Raw genomic sequence first — 25,970 nt, 5'->3', positions numbered from 1 at the left:
ACAGATATATTTTAATTGGAAATAAACATCTTATTGGCCAAGATGTCTTTGATAAATCCTGCATGTCTGTCTATAGAGATGTGATCCTTTTGAAGAGCTAATATGAGACTGGGACTGAAAGAGAACAGAATTTTCCTCTTCTCTTTTCCTCTGTTATATGAAAGTCAAATATTTTACTTAAATCAAAATATCATACACAAATACTACCACACTCACATTCCACATCATGAAAAAAAACATCATTCTTTCTCAAGAAGTCATGGGCTTGACCTGTAGGCTGTACTTATCTCATTGCCTATTGATTACTACACAAATACTTTTATCTTTAATAATTTAACATTTCCTAGTTAAATAAAATAATTTAAAAGATAAATTTCATACACTGTCAATGGCCTGTGTTCCCTTGCCACATCTGAGTAATCCTCTATCAGGACAGCCTAACTTTAAAATTTGCTGTCAAACGTAATGCTTGACACATTAGCATTTTCACCCCCCTCTGTGAAACCTTACATGAGCATTTCCATGTATTCCTGAACCATGCTTAACTTCCAAGTCTTCACTTGTAAGACCTACATAATATTTCCCTAAAATATATTGTTCCATCTCCTTTCTTGCTCCTCAGTCATTCTTCCTGTAACCTCTCTCACTTTTTCTATCACTTAGCACCTTCTGCTCTCTGGCCCAGATGCAGGTTAGGTGTTTGTCTGCTGATGCTGTGTACTTTCATCTTTCTTCCTTTAAACTCCTCCTTAAAACCAATCTTCTTGCCCTCTAGCATATCATTATTGGACAGCAAGTTATCAGGAGTGAGCAGAGGCTACATTGTTGTCCCCTCCACCCATTCATACATTCAAAGTTAAATCCTTTATTCTGAAGCCCCACAGCCATTTTTAAATAACGGGTGGTGACGTCTTCCCCCCACACCATGCTGCGGAGTTGGGCACTGTGGGGGGTCTCAAAAGTATGAGGATGCCAGCTATATTGTCTCTGACTAGGAGAAGAGGAAATGCACATTTCTGTTCTACTTACCGGTTTCTATTGCTAGAAATCCAATCGGAGATTAACGTTGCAGCCTGCTGGTGACAGTGTTTGTTACCGAAGCTGCAGGCCAACATGATGACCTCCCGACGCAACTCTCTGCCCGAATTAAAAGAAAAAACAAAACAAAACAAAAAAGTAAGACCCCATTAGTAAATATGTTAGAATATTTACAAAAATGCATTTCTTGTAACAACGGCAGCAGCTGATATTTGGTTAACATATCAAAGATAATCCAACTACACAAATCTCAGTGTCCACTACATGCTTACAGCTGCTGCAACAGCGAAAGAAAAGCCATGGACCAAACCCAGCTTTTATTTACACTTCCAGACCTCTGTGGTCAAGAGTCCAATTTCTTAAATATCTAGTGCAGACTAATATTAATTTAAAGCATAGCAAATCATGTACTTTAAACTCAGGAAGACAGAATTAATCTCATAGTATCTTGCTGCTCTCCCTCTAACCCAAAAAAAGAAAACAAGACAGAAGAGAGAGCTAGGAAAGTATGACATGCTAAAGATCACACCAGATTTTAGGAGAGTGCATTATTACAACCATATCTTGCATAGGAAGGAAGGGAGGAAGGGAAGACAAATATAACAGTACTCATGTTGGTAGGATGCTTGAACAAGCGATTTGTTTAAATTATTCGTTGGCCATCCAAGCTTGAGATACATTGAAGCAACTTGTCTTAAAATGTACTCCTAAGGGAGAAAAGAATATTCAGTGTTAACATTTATTTTTGATTTTTGGTTCAAACTTAAAATACTATTGCCTATTGAGGTTTTGCCTCTCCTTTTTATCCCTAAATGATGTCCCACTTACAAAGATTCTGATTTGCAATTAGCAAAGTAACATGTCCACATATAATCTCTGTTCATTGCTACATTCAGATGTAATTTGCAGAACAGCTACTTGATCAGATGCCTCATATTAGCTGATTTATTTTTATAATTCCTAGCAATTTAAAAAGAGTTTCTAATATGCTATTTTGAACTTACAATACATGGTTGGAAAGTTGCAAGACTGTCAACAGCTCAATGGCTATTCTCGACTACATCGTGCATGTTCATTTTTAAAAGAAAATTGTTATAATAGCCATAACCAGGGCAAAAATATTACACAGATACAGTCAATTGACTTCAGAATACTGAACAATGTGGCTGCAAATGAGCTTTGTACATTTAATAACACTATATTTTAAGTTCAGGTTGTTGGTGTGCTTAAATAACAAAGCCAGCACAAGATGTATTTTAGCTTACTTCTACTTTCTACACGGGTGACATATTTCCATATCCTGACCAGTTGTGAAGAAAACAACTGTCATTGTATTCAGCATAATGTTCTGCCAGTGGAATTCACCAATTTGAAAAAGAGAACTGAAATATAAAGAACTGCATAGAATAGCATCTATTTTATTATTATGGATGCATGGGTATGTATATATGATGTTAGGACAAAAGGAGATTCATACTGCAGCTTTCTCTAGCAGATATGTTATTCTGTGACTAAAAAGACTTTTTATTTCCTCTGCTATCACCCCTGCTTTCAAAGCTCTCATCAGAAGCGATAAAACACAACCCAGCTGTGAATTTTACTGTTTTTATTTATTAAAATTGTCTTTTCCTTACACAGTCATGTTTAAAAGTGAAATAGCAATGGCAGTCTGGTAAGAATTTTTCTGTGCAGTTAACAGACTAAAACCACAATTTATTTCAACATCATTTATACATATATGCATATATACATACACCCAGTCATCTCTAGCCTCCTGCTTTCTGAGCGTGTGTCTGGACACACACACACACACACAAACAAACACATGTTCAAGAACAAAAATAAAACACATCTAAACATTTCTGGATTTAGAGAGTTCCTTCTTTTGAATGTCTACCAAATTACACAAAATTACTGTATGCTGTCCATTCAAAATATGTAGAATACATAAACTACACTGTGAGTCAAAACAAACAAAAAACAAACAAATAAACAAAAAGAGCTTGTCACTGGCTGCAGTCAAATCCTGTGTACTTCATTAAGCATGCTTCAGCATAGCTAGATTTTTTCCAGGTAAAATGTTTGTCATGTCTATCTTAATTACCTACTTCTAGTTTCTACCACTGTCCCTTTGGACCCAATTATGAATGGGCTTCTGATTCAATGGTGATCTAATCCTTGTTAATTAAGGTGACTGCATTGAATTCACCATGGCGCTTTGGATGAAATAATGACTACAAATCTTTTCTTCAGTTGCGTGCATCCTGTTAAGTTATGCCTGCATTTGGTGTCCTTGCTAAGCTTGGGCATCAATCTAAGTATAGCTGCGTGGCTCCTCAAAAGAGATAATCTTCAAATAGATTACTTTGGCTCTTTTAAGTGAAATACTTTGTTGAAATACTTTATTTGTTATTATATTTTATAGAAGGAATAATTACCTTTCCTTCCAGTACTCACATAGGTCTCAAAAACAGTTATCACTGTTCAAATGCAAATGAACCAAAGCTTGACAATTGCTGTTTAAGTAAAGAACATTTAGGAAGAAAGATAGTAACACTAGGCCACTTGCAGTATCTAACTGGGGAATAGTTCAACTGTTGGCAATAAAAGGGCAAAGGGAAGGAGAGAGAGAAAGAGGGGGACATGAAGAGAGAGAGGGAAAGGGAGTGGGAGAGGTAGAGGGACTATATATCTCTTACATTGAAGATGTTGTAGCTTTCTGTGCGGTCCAGTAATTTATCTAGAGGATAAAGAGCTCGGCTGGCAGCATGCCAAGGCAGAAAATCCTTCTCCTCTGAAAGGTATCTGATAATCTCCAAAGGAATATTCTGAGGCAAATAACCAGCTCTGCACAATAAACGAAGTTAGTATTAAATTGATTTTGCAGGAGATACATGATAAGGCAAAAATGACTTCCTTTTTTTTTTTTTTCCAAATGAAATTAAAAGGCAGAAAAACATGATAAACTCATCACACTGTAATGACATAAAAGTCAATCTTATAAAAGACAGCAACACAGTCTCTCATGCGAGCATACCAACTGGATGAAGGAAGGCATGAACACACATGAAAGTAAACTAGACAAAGTATCCCTAATTTATATAGATTCTAGTAGCAATAAAATATATGATTGATGAAGTAACTGACTTTATATTGAAAAAAAAAAAAAAGAAGGTGTTGTTTTGCTAATATATAAGAAAGAAAGCAATCTGCATATAATCAACAACCCGAGGCATTTTGTTTCAGAGAACATTTCAACTGGCCAGAGGCAAGTGGGAAGATCTAATACTGAAAAAGCATCCTTTAGCTTCATAGTTTTCTTCTGTTCGTTCTCCTTTCTCCTTCATAGCTGCCTTGTCTTCTAGCCATTGTGGAATAATTTACTTTATTAAACTGAAATAGTATCCAATGACATTGTTTTTGTTAAGAATGTTTCAGCACTTTCCATATAAGCTATGCTTTTCCAAATGTTTATAAATCAATCTGCTAGAATTTTGTCCTATTCTTTTACTGGAAGAAAACACCTCTCCCTGCAAGGAAGAGTTCAGCAGGATTTCAAGAAAGTTTTTAAAACAAATAGCTTTACAAGTAAAGTGCAATACAGACACAAGCATTTGGAAGCTGCTTTTTAGAACTAAGTACTAGATACATCAAGTTTTAGGATTTGCACTCATTTTCTTTTTCAAAACAGCATTTTTTCTTAACTATACAGGTTGCAGACACAAAGTGTAACCCTGTGGGTGTGAACTTGCCAGAAACACACCGATCTATTCTTCTCCTGATACATGTGTTTAAATCCCAGAGGAGTTTTCTACCTGCCTAGACAGAATATAATGATTTTGTTTCATTAAACACTTAAAATCAGGAAGTTGGATTCCAGCAGCTTCAAATTAACATAGGCTACAGTATAATATATCTTCACAGACTATTGTTGTCATTGTTGGTTGCCATTGGTCCCCTTAATTTCTATCACTGCCCAGGGAAAAAGATGCATACTTCGAATGTTTAGTACAGCAAACAAAGAAAATTACAGATTATTATAGAAATAAACTACGATTAGATAAATCCTGATCTCAGCTGTAACAGCATAAAAGAACTACCAAGCTAAAATCTTTGAAATAGACTGCTCTTTTTGGTATGGTTCAAATCCACAGTTTCCTTGCAAACTGCACCACTTCCATGCAAGTCATTGTGATTCTTGCTCTCTCAGAAGGATTATGTCCTTTTCACTTTGAATTCTTGGGAAAGATGTGAGTTCATGTATCAATTTTCAAAATGATCTATCCCCTGTCCTTGTGATGACCCACTCTTGGGTATGCTTCATATCATCTTTGTCCCCATTTTGTCAGCAAGGCTGTTCTCAGGTCCAGTTACAGAACAGACTCAAGCAGGAAAAACAAGATCACTTGGGGAGTTCACCGAGTCGCTCAGGAACTGAGCAGATGTGAAATAAGAATGGAGCTGTCAGAGTGGGTAGTGGACAGAGTTCAATGCGTGTGAAGTTAGAGAAAGTGAGAGGAATTAGAGAAAGTGAGAGGAATTATTTTGTTTTTATAGGCCTTTGTTATTTCTGAATCAGCAGAATATCATCAAGGTGAATCCTAGGTCTTATTACTTTGTATAACTATCGAAAATGGAGCCAGAAGCAAGCTGGATCGACTGCAGATTGAAATACCTTGGGAAAAATGTTGACAAATAGATAAACTAGGTTAAAGTTGCATATATGTAATTATGCATTTTGTTATTATAGCTACTGATAATTTGATTACCTTGAGAAAGTGTGGAGTGAGGAACAAGAGGAATGGCTCTAGGAAACATGCTGCTTAAGGAATAAACAGATGAATGTTTATTGTGGCTGTGCTAATGGACATTTAGTATCATATTTAAAATAAGTCTCTCTATACTAAGCACATAAGAGGAATCATCACTGCAAAACAACCAGATATATTTTTGCTTTAAGCTTAACTTCTTCATAAAGAAACATAAGAAATTAACTCAGAGATCTTTTACTTATGCATGAGCTTTGGCCATCCTAATCACTTTTGTAATTGTGATTCTTTGTGATGCTACTCATCCTGTTCACAATGGAAACTGCTGCTCTTATCACCTCACTGTTTCTAACTTACAAATTTATCAAGTTATGGCAAAGACTGAGCTATTCTTGTTTCCTCCTGAACTTCCTTCTTTTCTGCATTTGACTCCTAAAGAACACTTACGCATAATATCACTGAAATCCACTCCTCAGATCAACAGAATCAATCCTGAGGGCTGGGTCAGGGATGAAAGGAGGTCCTCGTAGATTACAATTATAAGAAACAGCAGCAACTTTCCCAACAAGGGAAAAAAGATAATTTCACTGTCATAAAATTGTCTGCTATTACTTACTCAAAGGTATGGAGAAAATAAACTAAGTTAAGCTTTGTACATATTCCACACATGCAGCTTGATTTATCAGTCTTTTCCAACAATGACACTGGAAGGTCAGTTACAGAAATCCTTTTTTTCCTTGTGTCTTTTTGGCTATCAATCATATTGCTATCTTTAAAGTTCAGCAAAAAATACCATCAGATATTGTCTGCAAAAGTCCAAATGTGCCAGAGCTCAGGCTAAGAGATGAGCTTCTCTTCCTGCCTAGCCATCTCAGAGGAAAACTGAAATATTGTCTGTCACTCAGGGAATAATTGATTATAAGCTATACCAAAATCACGTAACAAACATAAATACTACAAAAACATTGTGATGACACATCTTATGACTGGTCTGAGACAATCATATTGTTTCTCCCAGTATGTATCAAGCAGCCATCTGAGAATCTTAGCAAGAACATATCTGCAACCAAAATTCTGCACAGGAATCTGGGATAGCCATGGAAAGTATGCAGCATATAAAATACGCAATCCAACCGCTGTTGATTTATAAACAGTGGCTGAATGAAAAGCAATGTTCAGGTTAAGCATTTCTCAAGTGCAGGTTAAAGACTTTACAAAACTTCACATACAGCACCTAGAAAGAAATGGTTGAAAGCAACCTTAAGAACTCACTTAGTATGTTCCCTAACCAACGTAGATTCATATCAATGCCATTTCTGACAGAAATTTGTCTGACTTGTAGGCATCTAGGAATGAATATCATAGGAGCATTATAATTTCAGTACTCCTCTTCCCACAGGCATGGTAATAATATTCTAATTCTAACCCTTCTCCCAGTACTTATTCATGGAAGAGTACTAGCAGATCCATGTACATATCCTAAAATTAAATGATATTTATGCAGCTTCATTATAAAATATAAAAAGCTGGGGTCTTTATTTTAGATTAAAGGGTTTTTATCGGCATCACTGGTCACATAGAAATGAGCCCATGCTTAGAAAAGAGTCTCTACAAGCAATCTCTCCTTCATACTGAGCTTTTTAAAAGAACATGTCTACAAAACCAAAATTTAATCAAAATGATCAGATTTGAGAACCATGGCTGTTTTATCACTTTCTATATAATTGTTCTTATTCTTCTGTTTACCATCATGTCAATCTCTCTGTAGCCACTGTTAACACATGAGAACTTTAACATCAGTAAGAAACATGGCAAAACGTAAGGTTCATTTTATCATCTGTGTTCCTGGATTTCAGTCACCTGCTGAACTAAATGGGAGAAAAAGAACACAGGCAAGTAAAGAGATTTGTTTTAGTTACTAGACAAATTATCTCTAGACAAACATCCTGGCCCAGCAGGTTTTTCATGTCTAAAGAGGCTGCTGACAAAATGTGGTGAAAAGGTTATTCCCCATTTTTATGATAAGGGCAGAGGCAGATAAAGACCTCTCAAAAGTAATATATATATAAAGTGGAGTAGGACATTATATAATATCATAAGCACCAACCCTTTAACAAGCTAGTATTCTGCTTACACCAAAGAAACTGCTACAGTTGCCGTTGCTGTAAAGAAAAGAGGCAATGAGCAGAAAGTACTGAATGTGGCAATGAAATATCCCTCGCAAAGAATTCCCACTAAAAATCCCACACCAATCAAAAATAATCTTTAAATTACATGAGCTGTTAATGAGTCAGATAAAAGCTAGAGATCTAGATTATATTATGAAACATCAGTGTGTATTCAGCTGCATTCTGACCTTGATTTGTTCTTTACACTGAGCCACGGAACTTATGGACAGATCCCAGCACATTCATTTTCCCCTTAGGGACAAAGTACCAAATGGTAGTGTAATTGCCAAGGGAAAATTATTACTCTGTTCTGAATTATTTCTATCATAAATCCAGCACAAGTCAAACAGACTCTGTCACAAAAACGACAGGGTTGCCATACAGTGATGAGAGTCCCATATACAAGTGCACCATAAATCCCTTAGTCCCACCACCCAACAAAGTCATTATAAGTCATGTGTTTAAATCAAAATTAGAAAATCCACACTGGCAGCAAACTGATAGACATTGTTGAAACAATGGAAATGAGGTGATTTACTTGCCACTGATTTAAAACTCACACTGCATCATCTGTTTCCTATGAAATGTGTAAAGCATGACTAGCTTTCTGTTTGGGTAATTTCAAAGGGGGGAAAAGCAGCTCTTCAAAACATAGATATGCAATTCAGATTAACATGAGTTCTGTTTCTGTGCATGCACGATATATGAATATTTAGATATACTCATTAACCCACAAAGTTAATGAGCTTATCCCACAGATTAAAAAAAGTTGGATTCTTATGCATTGACTCATTCTTTTACCTTTATGGTTAAGTGTGTAAATTAGACTAAGTCACAGAGAAACTTAACTGTATTTGGCTTTTTCTAACCTTACTCATTTCTTCTGAAAGTACTGAGGACTGGGGCCCCTATTGATGTATTCAGGATATATTTTCCCACATTGCTTTAACAGCAATGCTGTGGCAGAACCGATATGTTGAACACAGACACAGAAAACAAGCTTTCAGCAAGGCAACTCATGCAACAGGTAAGTAAACTCCTGAAGTCATGTATGTCACCTTCCACTTAGAATCATAGAATCATTAGGGTTGAAAAAGACCTTCAAGATCACCTGGTCCTACCATCACCCTACTACAAATGTCACCCACTAAACCACATCCCTAAACACCAGGTCCAACCTTTCCTTGACCACTCCCAGGGATGGTGATTCCACCACTTCCCTGGGCAACCTGTTCCAATGCATGACTGCTCTTCCTGGGAAGAAACGTCTCACTTCTACAAGTCTGGAAATTCAAAGATTAAAAACTTAAGATGCTTGCCATTCATGTTCAGGAAAGAAAGACAGAAAAATAATACTTTCTCATAATGAGAGATCTGTAACAAAGTCTCAGGGAACTTGAGTGTAAAAGCCTGATCTACCTCATCTTCCACTCTCAAAGTTGGGCTGACTTAGGTCCATATAAAGACTCTGCTTTTCTAAGGCATCCAGAGTGACTTAATGGAGGTATTATTATTTGTAACAGCTGTAGACTTCCACGTAACTAGTACAGGAATGCACATCTGCATTTTAATAAGTATAACAGGACCATTTGGCTACCAAGCCCATTTTAACTGCTAAATTTAATCAGCATTCAACCTCTCCAACATCAAAGGATTCAGAGAGTATGACAGTTTTAAGTGAAGCATGCTTATTATTATGTTTTCTTACATGCAAAATATCTGAGGACTCTTCAAGTGACATTTAGCTTCACACAAGAGCATTTTAAGCATCCTTCATAGAACAGTTCAAATTCATTGCAATTATCAGAGTAATCACATGGTTTAAATTATCTTGCATAGATTTAGACTTGCTAAATAAGCAAAGGCTTAAGTTAAGTTTAATTAATCACCTCTGTTAAAAAAGGGAAAAAACAAACAAACAAAAAAAAAAAACAACACCCAAACCTTTAAAAACTGGCAGTTGCAAAAATACAACAAAAATTTTCCTTAAACTGGGTTTAGTAGCTCTCCTTTCCTCTTCTTTCCCATAGAAAAAAAAAAAAAAAAAAAAAAAAAACAGACGAAGAGTGCAAGATGAAAAGGAATGATATTACTGTTTAAAATTAAGATTAAATTGGGTAATGAAGTTGGGTAATGTCATGTTTTTCATTATTGCCAAACAGATTTTGGAGAAGTCACTCACTTAAATTAACTGGTGAAATCTGAATGTATTTCAGGGGGCTAGTAGGGGTCAATTTCACATGATTCAGTTATTAAAAGTATTATTTATTTTCTTTTGTGATGATTTTTTGGGAGGGGCAGAATGAAACAGCCCTTCTACTCCTTAAGTTTTCAATGAGCAATAACGTCTATAAGAGTTTGTTTGAGCAAATTCAGAATTGAGTTTATTATTAAGCACTATACTTTTTCATATTTCCTTTCCTTTCCTTTTTCCTCTCCTCTCCTCTCCAAAAAAAGCCCCCAAAACAACAACAAACCCAAACCAACTTTCTCCTTATTCTTTAAACCCCAGGTGTAGAGTATTGACATTCAGGCAAAAACACCTGACAATTCAGCTACTTGCAGCAACATCATTTCTCTAACTATTAGCTGATCTTATTTCTCAACATCAAAAGCCAAATTTTGGTAGCAAAGATCAATAACCCTATTTGAACCACTGACAGTACTGATGCCAAAAAACAGCAGGGGGATTACCACCATTTACACTGACGCAATTGCTGGCCAGTGGGACTCACAACTCTGGTTATCCTGTAATTAAACCTCTAATTTTTATGCTTCCATATAATATCCAAAATTATTACTGATAAATATGAGGATTTATTTTCTTGAAGTTGCTGGTGCAAATATGGGCACATCAGAATTAAACCATGGAGCTGAAGTGATGTTCATTGTAGTTTTCCTTCTCCAGAGGTTAAGATTTTATTTATTGTAGCATTTGAAGTCTTCCAACATATCTAAGATAATTGGTTTCATGTTACAATTGATTGTGTTACTTGAAGTCTTGTTCACTGTAATGTCAGGAAAAGTCAAGGTATTCAAGGCCCCATTTAAAATGTTGGGTCTAGATAATAAGTAGCAACAACAGTGAGAGTTCTCATCTGGCCTAATTGCTGTACTTCAAAATGTTTCCAAATTTCAGCAGCCATATCCAGGGTTGTTGACCTTATTTGACTTGGCTTATTCATAAACCCAACAGTCATATAGTGTCCATTTAAATGAATAAACTGTGCAGTTTAACCCCAACCCTCATTATTACTCCTGGTAGCATTTGCTGATAATTCAACATATACAAAAAACAGATATGTTAAGCAGCTCCCTTAATTAGTGCCTCTGAGTACTAGTTAATGGAGTGAGTATTAGATCGATAGTTTATATCATGCTTGATTAATAGTGGTATAGATTTACTATTTTAATAAATGAGGCCTCAACAAAATTATTTCAGCAGATGCCACAGAAACTCTTTTTCACTGTCACAAATTGTGGTGGTGGTTCAACGCACAAGCAATTGATTTAGATACTGCTTCCTACAAGAGTTGTTGTATTTTCTTTGACATAAATACTCTCTCAATGGGCCATAGCAACTGTGCCTTTTTTAAAGGAAATAGAAAGCCACAAATATTTTAAGGTAGCCATCATTCATTCCATATGCTGTATGTCAGTCCATATGTTCTGTGACATATCACAGCCTTGATATCTGCTTTACATGGAGATATACATTTCATCTTATGTTTGCATATGTTCATAAAAGAAGAATCAAAGTGACTCTTGACAGTAAGCATGCGAAAAATTTTGCTATTGGAGTTATGTATCATTTGTATCTGATTCTGTTGTGTAGTTAAGAGCAGTGAAGCAAATTGTACAACACATTTCAGGGATGCACTGGTGCTGAGAGAACATTCTGGACATAAAAAATCTACTAAGAGCAAGGAAAGAATCTGAATTTATGTATCAAAAGGTAGGTTGACACTGCCTTTTCCCTTATCCTCAGACAGTCCTGGTCAACTAGAGATGTCCCTGATGACTGGAAACTTGCTAGTGTGACACCCATCGATAAGAAAGCTCAAAAGGAGAATCCAGGGCACCTACAGGTCTGTCAGCCTGACTTGGTGCCAGAGAAGGTTATAGAATAGATATTGGGGAAATTTTCTTCTCAGAAAGGGTATTTAGCATTGGAACAGGTTGCCCAGGGAAGTGGTGGAGTCACCATGCCTGGGAGTGTCTAAGGAAAGGGTAGATGTGGTACTTAGGGACATGGTTTGGTAGGCGATATTCCAATATTAGCAGTAGGTGGACAGTTGGACTAAGTGATCTTGAAGGTCTTTTCCAACCTTAATGATTATATGACTTCTCATTAATCCAGTTAAGAAATACAGTGGGGAAATATGCAAAACCTATCGTCAGATATTGTCTTTGGCATTTGTTAATGTGTAACCAATGAGTTTAGTCTTGGCATGTTCCACACTGTCATTAGGCCTGCGACTCAAAAGGGAACAGTCACGAAAATCTGAGCACCCAAAGAACTCCACCACAGACTCTTCATGGTAGAACAGAAGGCAAGATAATGATCAACAGCAAGGAAGAATGTCGGCATCAAAACCTTGTTTCTGAGAAACTGCCATGCAGACCAAGCACCTATCACCTAACACAGTAAGTGCCTATGGCAGAGGCAGAAACAAGGAGTATTAGATATACATTAGTGTTCAAGAGACAAAAGGGATTCTTCCAGAACAGCAATAACTATTTTAGATGAGAGTAAAATAAGTATCCACAATCACATCTAATCATCTGATTCAATACCGATTAACACTGAATACAAACCAGATGTATTTCTTTGACATAATATTGGATTAATTCAACATGTTTAATGAGTGGCGATGAATATGAAGATTTAGAGTCCAGCAAGGAAGAACTAGGGAACTAGAACTAGACACAAGACTGCTAACCTCAGGAGGGTAATTTATCTTATCCCATGTTATGTGCCTTTGAGAGGTTCTGAGTGTTATTTGTCTCCATTATCTGTCAGTGCCATGCAAGGTGACAAGCTCAGATGTACAAGTCTACCTTTGGGACACCTAAAGTAAAGTGTGAAGCATTCCACCTCACATATTCGCTAACACCCTACCCCAAGGAATGAGAAAGACATGAGAAGCTGACAACATTATTCACACTCTCAAGAAACCGTAGGATCTTTCTTATTTCCTGTGACACTGTTTATTGGAGCTCTCTGAACTACCTTTATTAAAGCTTAGAAGAGATACACAGTTCCATTCATCTTCTCTTTATCAGTCTACCATCAATACATTCCATTTGCTACAATCAACTTAGTTTCAAATTGTTCTGAAATCCTTTACAAAACATTCTAAATAGATAAAGGGTCTTCAAGAAGAAGGGAAGAGAGAGCACCAAGGTTCTGTTCTTGCTCAAGAATTTTGGGAATTTATTTCCGTAAGCTATGTTACTGCCAAGGCTACAGCACTCTGGATCTGCAGGGTGTATGCACGTACTACAGCCGAGAACAGAATTTTGTTTAAAAGTCTGAAAAACAAACAAGCTTGCGAGAATTCAAACACAGTGGGCAAACCGCTGCTTTCTTTTATTGTTATTATTCTGCTCAATCCTGCTTGATTAATTTTATGGAACCAAAATGCACCAAGAAAGAAGAAGGAATATATTTACATATAAAATGGGCAAAAGTTTAGGAAATTATAGAGCTTAATATATTCCTTGGAGGTAACGATTCATTTATGTTTATTTTAGAGAAATCATTATACTGGACAATAAAAAGGATAGCAAACATTTTGAAAGAATAAAATCTCCAAAATAAATAATATTCTTTCAGCTTTCTCCATAATCATTGTTATTAAATTTTACTAAAAATAAGATCTGTACTTGTTTCATAAACAAAATCAATTAGCATTAATATATAGGAATCAAGACTTACCATCTTAGGACACTGGAAGAACTGAGTCAAACCTTTCTGCTGTGGAATGGACATTATCTGTATCAAGTTCAACAACACACTAGGGAGTACTTCAGAAATCTCTATGAAGGATGGGGTATTTTGAAGAAATACGCTCTATTTAATACAGTAACAAGAACTGCTTATGTTGGAAATTGTTTTTAAAAGGACAAGTGTGGATTTAAGAAGTTATGTTTTCATTTATGCATTATTTTATTACTGAAAATAATACATAGGTGTTAAAATAAAAGTATATATTCCACAGTTCTCTCTCTCAACTCATGTACGTACATTTATAGTGGTAGACAAGATGATAACCTACCAGTACCACTAGGGACCACATCAGAGGACACAATTACCCTTTAAAACAGCCAGTCTTCTCTGAAGTCAGTCTAAACTACCAATTATTACCTCTGTGATAGGTCAATAAGGTTACTCACTTTTTCTCATGTAGCAGTCAGAGACAATTGCCTGTTTTTAATCTCCCCACCATGTAACATTATACTGGGAGGGAGAAATGCATTCTGTGCCTTGGACATAAGATAGAATCACCACTACATCCACAAGGCTAGTAACATCCAAAGAATGGTACTGCTCTGACAAAAAGCGAAATGATTTTATGAACTGTGCTTTGCAGCCAAGAGGGGAAAGCTAGGCTGCCTTTAGGCTAATGGTGGCCTTTTAAACATGGACGTTTTGAGGAAACTGAAAGGGTCTGTGTCATTTTGATAGCCCTCAGAGCTTGTTTTTGGGATGCTGCTGTGCATCTGTCACAGCAGAGCTGCTGTGCTGTACTGCAGCATCAGCGTGCGACTCTCCACTGCTTGTCCCCACAAGAGCTTTCACATGCACTTTCATACTCCCAGAAGTTCAGGTGCTCTGCTCTCAAGGTCTGCCCCAAAACTCTTCTAACAGACTCTCAATGCTTCTCTAGTCCTGCTCATGGTAAGGAGCAGAGAAAAAAGTAGGTCTGTCCCTGGTCTGTCTTTGCCTGGGAGAGAGGAAATGAAAAGAAAAAAAATGCCAAACACTTCTTAGAAAGGTACCATACAGTTAGCCAGCCAATTAGAGCATCTTAAACATAACTATACTCAAGCATAGTTACTTTTTGTTTTTATTATCATTTCTTTAGAAAGATGATAGATGAAGTAAAAAAAAAAAAAAAGAAAGGATTAAGAACAGTATACCCTAGTATCTGCCACTTTTAGGCAAATCCACATATCTTATTGCTACTCTTTGAATACTAACTATATTTTTTAAATATTTGCAAATATGCATTTCTACTTCTCTAGATCTCTCCTTCAACCAAATCTGTCACACACAGACGTGCTTGTAAGGCAGTACTACTAACAGGAGTCAGAGGTTTAAAAGAAGCAGGAACCTATCTGTGCATCCCTGTTATAAGAATATTTCTGCTTATGTAATATCTACATATACAAATGGGTTTATAGTGTAAATATTTAGCTCAACTACTTTTTTCCACGGTGGACGAGTAACAAATGCAGTAGCCATCCACTGCAGTTCATCATTAACAGAAGTTAAGTTTTTACAACATGAAATTTTGCAAAAAAACTTACAGTGTTCCGGCATAGTTACCTGTGAAAAAGCAGCAGGATCCAATATCCATAAAACAGCTTTGGAAAGAATGTGTGAAAACATGTTTCTTATCTAATGTCTGGGGTTTTTTTTAGGTAGAAAAACTTGGCCAGACTATGCAGGTTGGGCCTTTAATCAAGACCTTGCTGTTATGCTTTATGAAGAATACATCCTAGAGCACTGGCTCAGTACTGACTGAGAAGAAAAACACCTACCTACAGGAATCAGCTTAAGAAACAGGCTTTTTCGGTGCCTAGATTTTCTGTAAAGCCAAGCCACATATGACTGCATTCAGTTCATGAAGAAGAAAGCCATGTACTGATTTTGCATAACTGCAAATTATTTCAGTTTTATTAGACATAAAGCAGCTCTGAGTTGCCAAAAAATAAAAAAATAAAAATAAAATAAGGAACAGACTGTTACCTGACTGAACATGCATTAGTTCTTTCAACAGTCTAGGTATTTCAGAATATTCTGCAGTATTCTACTAGCCAAGGACTACCTGGGTCACTGAAATGATAACCTATTTATAACTCTGTAACGTTGCCAATGGGAAGAGGATACAAGGCAAGAATGAAAGGCAGTGCAAAAAGCAAAAGGGGTCTCTTTCTCTCCCTGTCATACCTCCTTCTCTACTACATCTCTGGGCTATTAAGTAAGGACTAATCACTAGTTTATGTCATATATTCAGGCTAGCACAGGCAGCAGGAACAGAGTGGTAGGGCACAAAACTGTTTTTTACTGCAGTGAAGCTGGAAAATCACTGAGCCATAATTTCTGCGTGACATTGTGCCTGAATCTCAAAAATCTCTGGTGACCATTTCTAGTGAAATGTACCTCAGTACTGCCAATTCTTGCAAGCCCCTGCCCAAATATGCCTATAAATACACTAGCAAATGGAAAAGCCAGTAACATCAGGAATTCTTTTCACACAGCCTTTGACATCATAGTGTTTTACTGATGCAGTGTTCCCAGGGACCTCAACAATCTCAAAATTTGAAAAGTTCCACTACTTTCTTCTCATTCTTCACTTTGACGACCAACATATTGGATGTATTGACTTCAAAACGGGAATGATTTCATTGTCTCAATTCATAAAGAAGGCATTACCTAACCAGCACTATACATGTTAATTACATAACTCTGGTCATAATAAAACACAAAGAGCTGTATAAATTCCAGAAACGGTCAACAGAACTCTGACTTTACATACTGTGTGAAAAACGTCATGCAGAAAAAAGAGTCTGTTCTAGCAGACTACAAGAAAAGGATATTGGAAAAATGATATAACAGCATAAGTCAAGGCAAAAAAAAAAAAAAGAAAATCTGAAGCTTGAAGGTGCCTTCCATCGCAACTAAAATACAGCACAAGGGATTCTTAGAAAAAAAAAAGGAGGGGGAGGGGTTGGAGAGGGAGGAGGAGAGAATGGGTGCTTTAGGGAGTAACAGAAGAAAAAAACACCTTCCTTTTTCATTAAAGAAAGTGGAAAAAGATTATTTACCTCCAAAGTGTTAAATTAAACTTGCTGCAAAATTGATCAGACCTCTCTAGACTCGGAAATACCCTACGGCAATTATTGATCAAGAGTGTGCTACAGACCATGTTTATGCACCATACAAAAAAGGGTGGGGGGAGGAAAACTAAAGTGTGTTTAAAACATATTTAACTTCAAAATGCTCTCAGCTGTTGAGCTAATGATTGTATGAGTTGTTGCAAGAATGTATTTGAAGATAAATTATCTTCAGGCAAACATACCTGGCTAGATTGAATGCATCATCGATCAAGCCTGCTCGATTACTGACAGAGATAACCTATGAGGAGCAACCAGAAAAATGGAACCATTTAGGGTGATGAAATAGTGAACGTTCGCATATAAAATCAGATTTTAGGGCTGAGAAGAGGAACTTACCTCATGGTTCCTTGTTAGCTGATTAATTAGCAGCCTCCAATTCCTAACATCATAATTAACTCTAAAGTAGCCGGTCTGGTTGATGTTCCCCAGCAACCAACTTGCCTCTTCCAAAGCAGGAATTCTGTGGTGTTCTGAAAACAAAGAACAAAATAGGAATGGGTTTTGAATTTAAAAAATTCTAAAAATGTATTTGTTAAATTCTTTCTGCAGAAAGGTAGTAAAATTGATTCAAAGACTAACAAAAGCAATGGGGTTAATTAATATTTTTCTTTATCTGTTTCATGTAGAGATACCAGCTGAGGCTTCTACTGAGACCTTTTATCCACAAAGAACTCCAAGAGTCTTTTTGCAGTTAATAGCATTTATACAAGAAGTGCCCATTTAAGTCCGGTACCCTGACGCTGGCCCTGCTACAGCAGCTTTATAGAAGTACAATTCTATTATTCAGTGGATTTGCTTTAGAGAGAAGACTCAACCTGTGATTCAAAATAAATAAATAAATAAAAAATCTTAAGTGTTTCTGCATGTAGTCAATAAAGCTTCTGTTATTGGATTTTAAATTAAAGTATTTCCAGTTATAGAGTTCCAAGCTACTAACCACTGAGAAGCTCTTCTCTAGAACTATACCAATTAACGTTGTATCAACCAACCCATTCTTCCTCTTTCCCCTCTTTTTAGGTAAGCACTTATGGGCTGAAAGCATGAATTTATTCCATTATTTGTACAAGCTAGAAGTCAGCCAGTCCATCACTACTCACAAAAGTAGGGATTCCAACAACAAAATACCCGGAACCACATGCTTTTTTCACTATGGGAAGAATCATCATAGAATGAAGCATCAGGCTTCTATGTCTCTTGAATAATCCTTCAATTTAGCAAATTATTCTGATGTAACTGATTATGAGAAAGAGCTCTCTAAAAATTCAGCAATTTTTTTTTCTACTATAATAAAACCAGTGTTTATGTTCTTGACGAAAGGAATGCTTTCCTCACGTACTTTAAAAATAAAAAAGAAATATGCCAAATTTGTTTTAAATGTAATTCCGACAGGAAATTGTTTGGTATGCTTGAATTCTTTGAAAGTAACAAATGGAAAAAAACAAGTTAACAATATGGTCTTAACAATTCACATACACCATCTAGTTCCTAGACTTACTAGAGAAATGGATTTGTTTACAGCCTTTCTTGTAAAAAAGTAATTTCTGAGGAAATAATAGATGACTAGAACTATAGATAAAAGTTATGCTTCTCCCTTGACTAAATATCTCTAGCAAACACAGAAATAACTGCAGTCTTAAGGTGCAAAGAATATGAAAAGCAGTGAGATACAATCCTAAAAACACCTAATTATATGTTTATCTTTAAATTCATGGAGCTGCTTTATGCACATGAATTCAGATAAAAAGCTGAAGGATTAGAAAAGAATGTCATCTCCTCACCTAGGTAGTTCTGACATCATTAAAATCTCTTAAAAATACCCTTCTTAGAAATATTAAGCCTAAAATAACTCAGTTGTTGGCTATTCGATTACATTTTTACTGTTCTTTTAGGGTTTGTCTAATTGACTTGCAACAACTCAGTCTAATCATGCAAATGATTGAGAAAAAAAAACATACAGACCACTGTATTAGTTATCTTTGATTAAGTACTGACACGTCCTTTATATGCAGAAATAGGACTACGTGAGGAAAAAGAAAGAAAGAAAGAAAGAAAGAAAGAAAGAAAGAAAGAAAGAAAGAAAGAAAGAAAGAAAGAAAGAAAGAAAGAAAGAAAGAAAGAAAGAAAGAAAGAAAGAAAGAAAGAAAGAACAACAACAAAAAACTAAGTCCTACAACTCTGCATGATTCCTAGCCTTGAAAAAGGTAAGCAAAGTGTTAGGTGGGGAGACATAGGTAGTTAAAACTGAAAGGTATGAGCCAATCAAACTGTATGAGGACCTAGACCAGCTCATTAAGGAGATATGCCAGGCTCTGGCTAAACTCAGCCTTCTAGAAGTACAAGGGCACCTACATCCAAACTGCATAAAGATGTCTCTCCAGCTCAGAATGTACAGTCTGTAGCCATGCAGACTCCTGATTTCCAGCATTACCACAACTTTAACAATTTTAACACCGAACTTCCTTCCTTCCACAGAGGTTTGTTAAACAGTGCTTCTCAGTCCTAACCATCTTCTAATAGACTGTTCTACTGAGGTTGTTTCTCTGTTTAAATAGTTTTTTCACTGGCCCTGAAAGCAGAATCACCTGTTGCTCATGTCCAGCCTACACAGAGAAGACTCAAGTCTGATTCCTGTGTACATTCAATTATCTTATTCAAAGAAAAACATGTGTAGACATACTGTAAAAAATTGTAACAACTTACACCATAGTGCTAAAAGCACTTTTCTTAGAAGGGCTTGAGTTCAAATACCTGCTGTAAAACAGGGAGAGGAGAAAGAATTTGAATCTAGATCTGCTCTATCCTATTTAATTTACTCAGCGTGGTGCTGTGAATACAGCCTGTCACTGCTAAATCTCAGCTATACTCTGAATCAATCTCTTGGATTTCTTAAACGCAACAGAAAAAATACCCACTTCTGTAGCTAAGAGAGGCTGTGGAGGGAAACAACAACTTTTAGAATTTCCCTGGGTGTTCAGGAGTTTTGTGGGGTCAGAAAGAGACTGCTTGTACACAGCAGAACCTGCTGTGTTAATGTAGCACTGCCTTCTGCTCATGTTTTTTCTTCTGCAAACTAGTTCTTAAATGCCACCATAGCTGAATGTAGCTACTTATATCAGATTAATCATTGCACCTCTATGACAAATAAAAACTTATCAAATGTGTTATGAACACACATTAAAAAATATCTGGGGGGAAAAAAAATACATTAAATAGAAATTTTCAAGATCAGGTCTAATAAAAGAAAAAAGTACACATAACTTTTTCTTATTTGACTATTTGTATTTTTTTTGATCTCTGCAGTGAGGAAATTACTTATGCTTTAATACAGTACTGGATGATACTTGCCAGTCAAATATGAAAACTTTAAAATAGCCTATCTTATAAATAACAGCTGTGGAACTCCTCCACTACATACTGCTTTAAGAGAGAGCAGTATCATTTCAAAGCCTGATGGCACTACTGCTGTTTTGGTCAGTTTAAATCCAACCATAACCCTGTGCTATTATTTTTCAATAAGACCATTCATGTGTTGACCTTCTCCTGAAATACAGGACAAGAATCATTCATGCCTTTCCAGCTCATATAAGCAGGTGGTTATTTTAAGGGACTGTTGGATGCATGTGCTCCACGTAGTTCTCTATAATTTACTGGAATTTGATGTTTGAGTCTGTCGATCCTCATGCCTTCTTATAAAAGAAATTATTTCTCTTGGTGATTATAGCTCTGAAAATTTCTATACACCTGTGTAATTTCTCTACTTATCACAAACACATTTATTAGTTTCCCATTTAAAGTATTATAGTTAGGGAAAAGGTAGTCATTCAGTGTCAAACCCTATATTAAACCATTCATGACTTTCTAAACAACAACAAAAATTTAATTTGGGAAGAAATCTACCTTTGATGGTTTTAGTTCACCCTTTAAAATTCACTCTAAAATATATACACAGTTGCATTTTGAGATCAAAGGGATTTTTTTAAATCTTCTTCCATCAGAAAGTGTTTTTCCATGGTCATGTTTTACCTGGATACCTCAGAAAATAACACTGCTCTGAAACTTCCAGTTTTGCCACGTAAGTATAAAAGACATTTAGGAGGAAATGGTTAATTTTTACAACACTTGTTTTGAACTAAAAAAAAAAAAACAGTCAGGGTCTGATTCTCATTTTCTCTGCTCTAGAAGTGTGAGACAATCCTCCAGCTGGTGCTAACTGCAAGTGGCTTGAAGTTCAAGCTCTCACAGCTCTCCTGCAACTTCCACTCCATCAAAACCTGCAGGAATGATGGAAGCTTGCTCCTCCACACAGCAGCATGACCACCTTGCAAGGCAAGTCTGGGTGAAGGGCAGCCCTCTGCAAGAACCTATTCCAGTGCTGACAAAAGCGTGGGCTACAGACAGTTCTACTACCACTTCAAGTGTTCAGACTCACAGTTGTTATTTTCGTTTAACTTTTCATTTTATACAACCCCAAGCACACTGAGAAATTGGTTTATGCTGGTGGTAGAACTGACTCTATTTTCCTGTAAAAATAACTGCACAAGACTAACACAATTTCATGCCAAGAGCAGCAAGAGAAAATTTCCTGATGAAGAAAACGTTCCATGAGGAATTTCATCACAGTCACATTCTTTTGTGAAAAGATACTGGTGTTAGCTAAATACTACAAAACTTTTTCCAATATCTTCTCATACAGGGAGACAGCAAACCAGAAGGAAAAATTATTTCCACCTCATGTGCCCTAGCTCCATGTTGAAAAAATATTTTGGTATTGTGAACACTACAGTAAATTTATCATATCAGCAAATACGATCATGTTCTGTTACACTTAGTCTTTCCTCAGAGTATCCTTCCATTCCTCAGCATTCCTATATGATGGAACAGCTAACATCTAAGGTGAAATTACACAAGTGTAAGCAGCATTTTCCTGTTAGGATTTTTGCTAAGCTGTTGGGATAAAAGGAGTAATTTTGCCTCACCCTATCAAAATTGTGCCAGAACTGTAGATCTTGTATCCCTGCTCCTCATCATGGCTGGCTAAAGTTATAAAACAGGACCTATTAATTTCTTTTACATCATGTCACTTCCCTTCCTCCCATTTTTGAAAGATAAAAAAAAGGGAGTGTGGAAATAATGCAGGTCAAGTTCAGCAGCTGTCCAACTCTCAGCATAAAATAAATAAATAAATGAATAAAGTATTATTTTTACAATATTACCCTATGGACAATCATCAAACCCCTTGGAAACAGCTTGTCTTCTTTGTAGCTCCATGGAGGAAAACCAGACTAAGGGGCTTACAGCTAAAACAGAGATTATCTAGTTGGAGGTAGCGTGGTACAGTAAATTGAGTCTTGCTGATCAGAAGGCAATTGTCCTGCTGAATTTTCTTTTCCCCATCTTCTGGCAATCCTGCGCAGATACTAAGAGGAGTCTGAATGATCCACTTTACCAGAGGCAGAGAGTTCCATCAGAAGCGTACTTCTCCGGGACAAAACAAATCAGTCAAGGTAGAGGAGGTGAGGATGGAAATGACAGTAAGGCAGATTGTAAAACTGCTTCAGTCAGTTCAGCAGCATCTTCTGGGTCATATTTCTTACTTGGAGCCTGAGCGCCAGCACACTCATGACCAGGGAACAGCAAGTATGCCTTATTCCACAGCTTTGCTCACCTATTTGAAATGGATGGCAGCTAAACCTCTTCACCTGACATTAAGGCCACTGTCTATCCTTCTCCCGGATTTGTAGAAACGTGATGGATTTGTAGAAATGTGCAGAAACTGTGCTTCCATACTTAGTACTCTTAGACAACAGCAGTTACCATCTTCTCTGCAGTCACCAACTTCTCTGCAGAAGCCTTGCAAAGCAGCTGTCTTGTAGGGGTGGACTAAGATCAAAGCAGATCCTTGACTTTTTACCTGCTATTGGTTTGAGGCTGATCCAAAACACTGGGGACATTGTGTTCATTCATCATTACAGAGACCATAAAAGAGGTCACTTATTTAGAAGTTCCTTCCCACACAAATCAGTCCTGGAAACTGCCCTTTCCAGTCTCACAGTTCCTTTTGGATCTCCCAGAAACTAACATACAAGCTGCAGAAATCTCTAGGAGTATCACAAAAACATCTACAGCAGCCCCAATACATAACAGCATACATAATGAATCAGATATTAAGCAAATTTTGGGCTTTTCTTACTGATTTTTGTATGCTGAGGAATTATCCAAGTGAGTTAGACAACAATAAACAGAAGCAAGAGAACATTTTTGATGTCCATAAGTATATAGTCTCATTTTAACGAGACGAGTGACTGAGAAAGTAATGAGGAATAACAAAGATAATGACAATAGATCACAGTGGCATTGATTCTCTACACAGGAAACACATTATTCAGAAAGGTTTCTCTTCAATTTCTACATAACAGTAACCCCAAAATCATTGCTCACACTGGCCATCATTAATTCGCTGATTTTTTTAAGGCATTCCGATAGGTATAGCAGATCTTAAAAGGGTGGGTAGTGGTTTTATGTTCTTGTTCCTCCACAATGCTCTGCAAGTAAAAGGCAATGAGGAAGCAACTGTGCAGATAATAGTGATATACTGAACTTTCAAGGCAGGAGTGAGGGGAAGGAGGCATGCATGTACAACCTAATGAGATGAGATGAGTTGAGATCAACTCTTTCTGAAGTCAATGGGAATCTTTCTATTAACTTCAATGAGAGTTCAATCAAGCCCTAAAGGACAAGAGTGGAGCAGGTCATTAAGGCAGACTGTGAAAGCTCAAAGAGGTTTTCAAGTATTCCTGAGGTGTTAATATTAAAAAGTATGGCAATATCACCTCTGCAAAGTGAGACAGCATCTTAGTGTGCTCTGACTAGGGTATGTTTCCCAGGTATGAAAAGGACCCTGGTGCCAGGCACATTTTTAGATTTTTAGACCATCACAACATGGGAGCAGGATAAAACATCCTGCATTCTGAAGGGCTTCAAATGATCAGGATGAAGGAACAGGTACCTTCAAGCACTAGAAAGTCCATTTACTCAGATTTCCAGTGATCTTATACCAATCATTTCTGCTTCTGCTGTTTGCTAAGCTCTATCAAACTATTACCTTTTGGTAACTTATAAAAGAGAAAAAATGGAAAAACACAGACACACACAGGTTTGACTCATTCCTCTCTCCAGTAAAATTTCTGTCGGGGGGAATCTCTACACCCTTTAAATTTTACAAGAAGGGATCACTTCTCCCACTACAGCCCATGTGTCAAAGGGATGCATGGCACTTTCTTTTCCCATCCTTATACTCATTCTATTTAAGTCTTCATATTTTTTCCTCATCCACTTCAATTCCAGTCCAAAACTGTCAGCTGATGTTGCATGAACTGCTAAGGAAATAGAGAAATATTTCATGAAATTTCTATGTTAGGATTCCTTTTTTTTTTTTTTTAATTTTTTAAATTTTTTTTAAAAAAAAAAAAGAAAGAGAGAAAAAAAGAAAGAAAAAACACTGGTATCCAGCCCTGGCTGTTCTCAGGACAATAGCTCTTATGATCATGTAAGAATTGAGAAGGGAGAGAATAAGTGGTAAGCAGAATAATAAAATTTCAAAGTCCAGTATCTGGTTATCTAATAGGGAAAACAAATATTTTGACAGATAAATATAAAAACTTTTAAATAGCAGTAAACATTTCTTAGCCCTGGTTTAGATTGTGGATTGGAATTACAAAATGCCAGAATCATAAATAATTTGCATTTACTAAGTCATACTCATCTGATGCTTTGCTACAAAAATATTACGTTTTACTATTATAAATCAATAAATTGAATTACATTCATCAATAATTTGATATAAGTTGCTAAATACAAAGCATTTAGCACTTAGGAACACATTTCTATGTAAAAGCTTTTCATTATACTGTAATGTCTGTGATAATTATAAATCTTCTTGCTTGCTGCTTATCCTTCATTCCTCCTCCCTCCCTTCCCGGCTCTTCCTTTTGTAATTCATTTCAAGTAGCTAACACTGGGTGCAGAGCAACTAAACAATTATCTAGGATCAATTCCAAAGAAACAGTTGAGGAAAACACAAGTATGCTTTATGAGATTCCACTGGGAGGAAAGTTTATTTTTACCTGATTTGTTAGACACCCATATAATTGCCTCTGATGAGATGTGGCTCGTATTTCCTACTGCAATTGTTAATGGAATCTGCCACAAGTAGCTGCAAGACAAAGGAGGGGGAATCTAAGAACAAAAATACTGAACTGATTCTTCTCACAGCAATCAGGGATCACGTCAAAGAAATCAAAACACAATTTCAGTAGCAGCATAAAGATGTGGATTCTAACAAGTTATTTTGATTTTGAAATGCATTTGCTATTAGCAGTAAAACAATGAAAAACTCATTCATCTAAAAAAAAAAAAAAAAGATTTTTTACATTTTTCACACACTATCATCATATGAGGACTTTTTGCAAGGCTTTCCTAATTTAACAAAATACTTCACAGAAGAGGAAAATGATTTCTCACAGAAAGAAGAGCATTCAGTATGTTTACTTAGGAAGAGAGAAACTTCTGGTAAAACATGCTTTGATTTATAGGGACTCCAAAGTTTAAAAATAACACCTACTTTTAGGAACTTTTTAAAAAGCTTTAACAGGCTTTCATAGCTGCTGGTTAATAAAACCAAAGTGAATGGGATGGATTCTCCACTTCTTTGCAACATTTTTTATCAGTTCTGCAAACTGGACAAAACTTGCTAAATGTGGATTTGCAGATAAGGTAGTATAATCAGACCACAACTTTATTCTAGAGTATCACAAATTGTTTCTCATTTGGAATAAATGTTACAATTTTCCTAAGATTTTTACAACCT

The 25,970-nt window shown here is 36.4% G+C and overlaps 1 protein-coding gene across 1 annotated transcript in view; it reads right to left on the bottom strand.

Moving 5' to 3' along the window:
• TRHDE (thyrotropin releasing hormone degrading enzyme) overlaps positions 1–25,970 on the bottom strand; it is a 207,427-nt gene that overhangs the window by 28,138 nt on the left and 153,319 nt on the right. Inside the window, exons 10-15 of the mRNA XM_027455444.3 lie at positions 25,228–25,316; positions 17,441–17,574; positions 17,287–17,342; positions 3,738–3,885; positions 1,648–1,745; positions 1,030–1,137 (exon numbers count right to left, since the gene is read on the bottom strand). Coding sequence (XP_027311245.2) covers positions 1,030–1,137; positions 1,648–1,745; positions 3,738–3,885; positions 17,287–17,342; positions 17,441–17,574; positions 25,228–25,316 — 633 coding nt within the window. The remainder of the gene's footprint in view (positions 1–1,029; positions 1,138–1,647; positions 1,746–3,737; positions 3,886–17,286; positions 17,343–17,440; positions 17,575–25,227; positions 25,317–25,970) is intronic.

The sequence above is a fragment of the Anas platyrhynchos genome, chromosome 1 (genome assembly GCF_047663525.1).
Source record: "Anas platyrhynchos isolate ZD024472 breed Pekin duck chromosome 1, IASCAAS_PekinDuck_T2T, whole genome shotgun sequence".
Classification (NCBI taxonomy): domain Eukaryota; kingdom Metazoa; phylum Chordata; class Aves; order Anseriformes; family Anatidae; genus Anas; species Anas platyrhynchos.
This window is presented reverse-complemented; position numbering and strand designations above follow the sequence as displayed.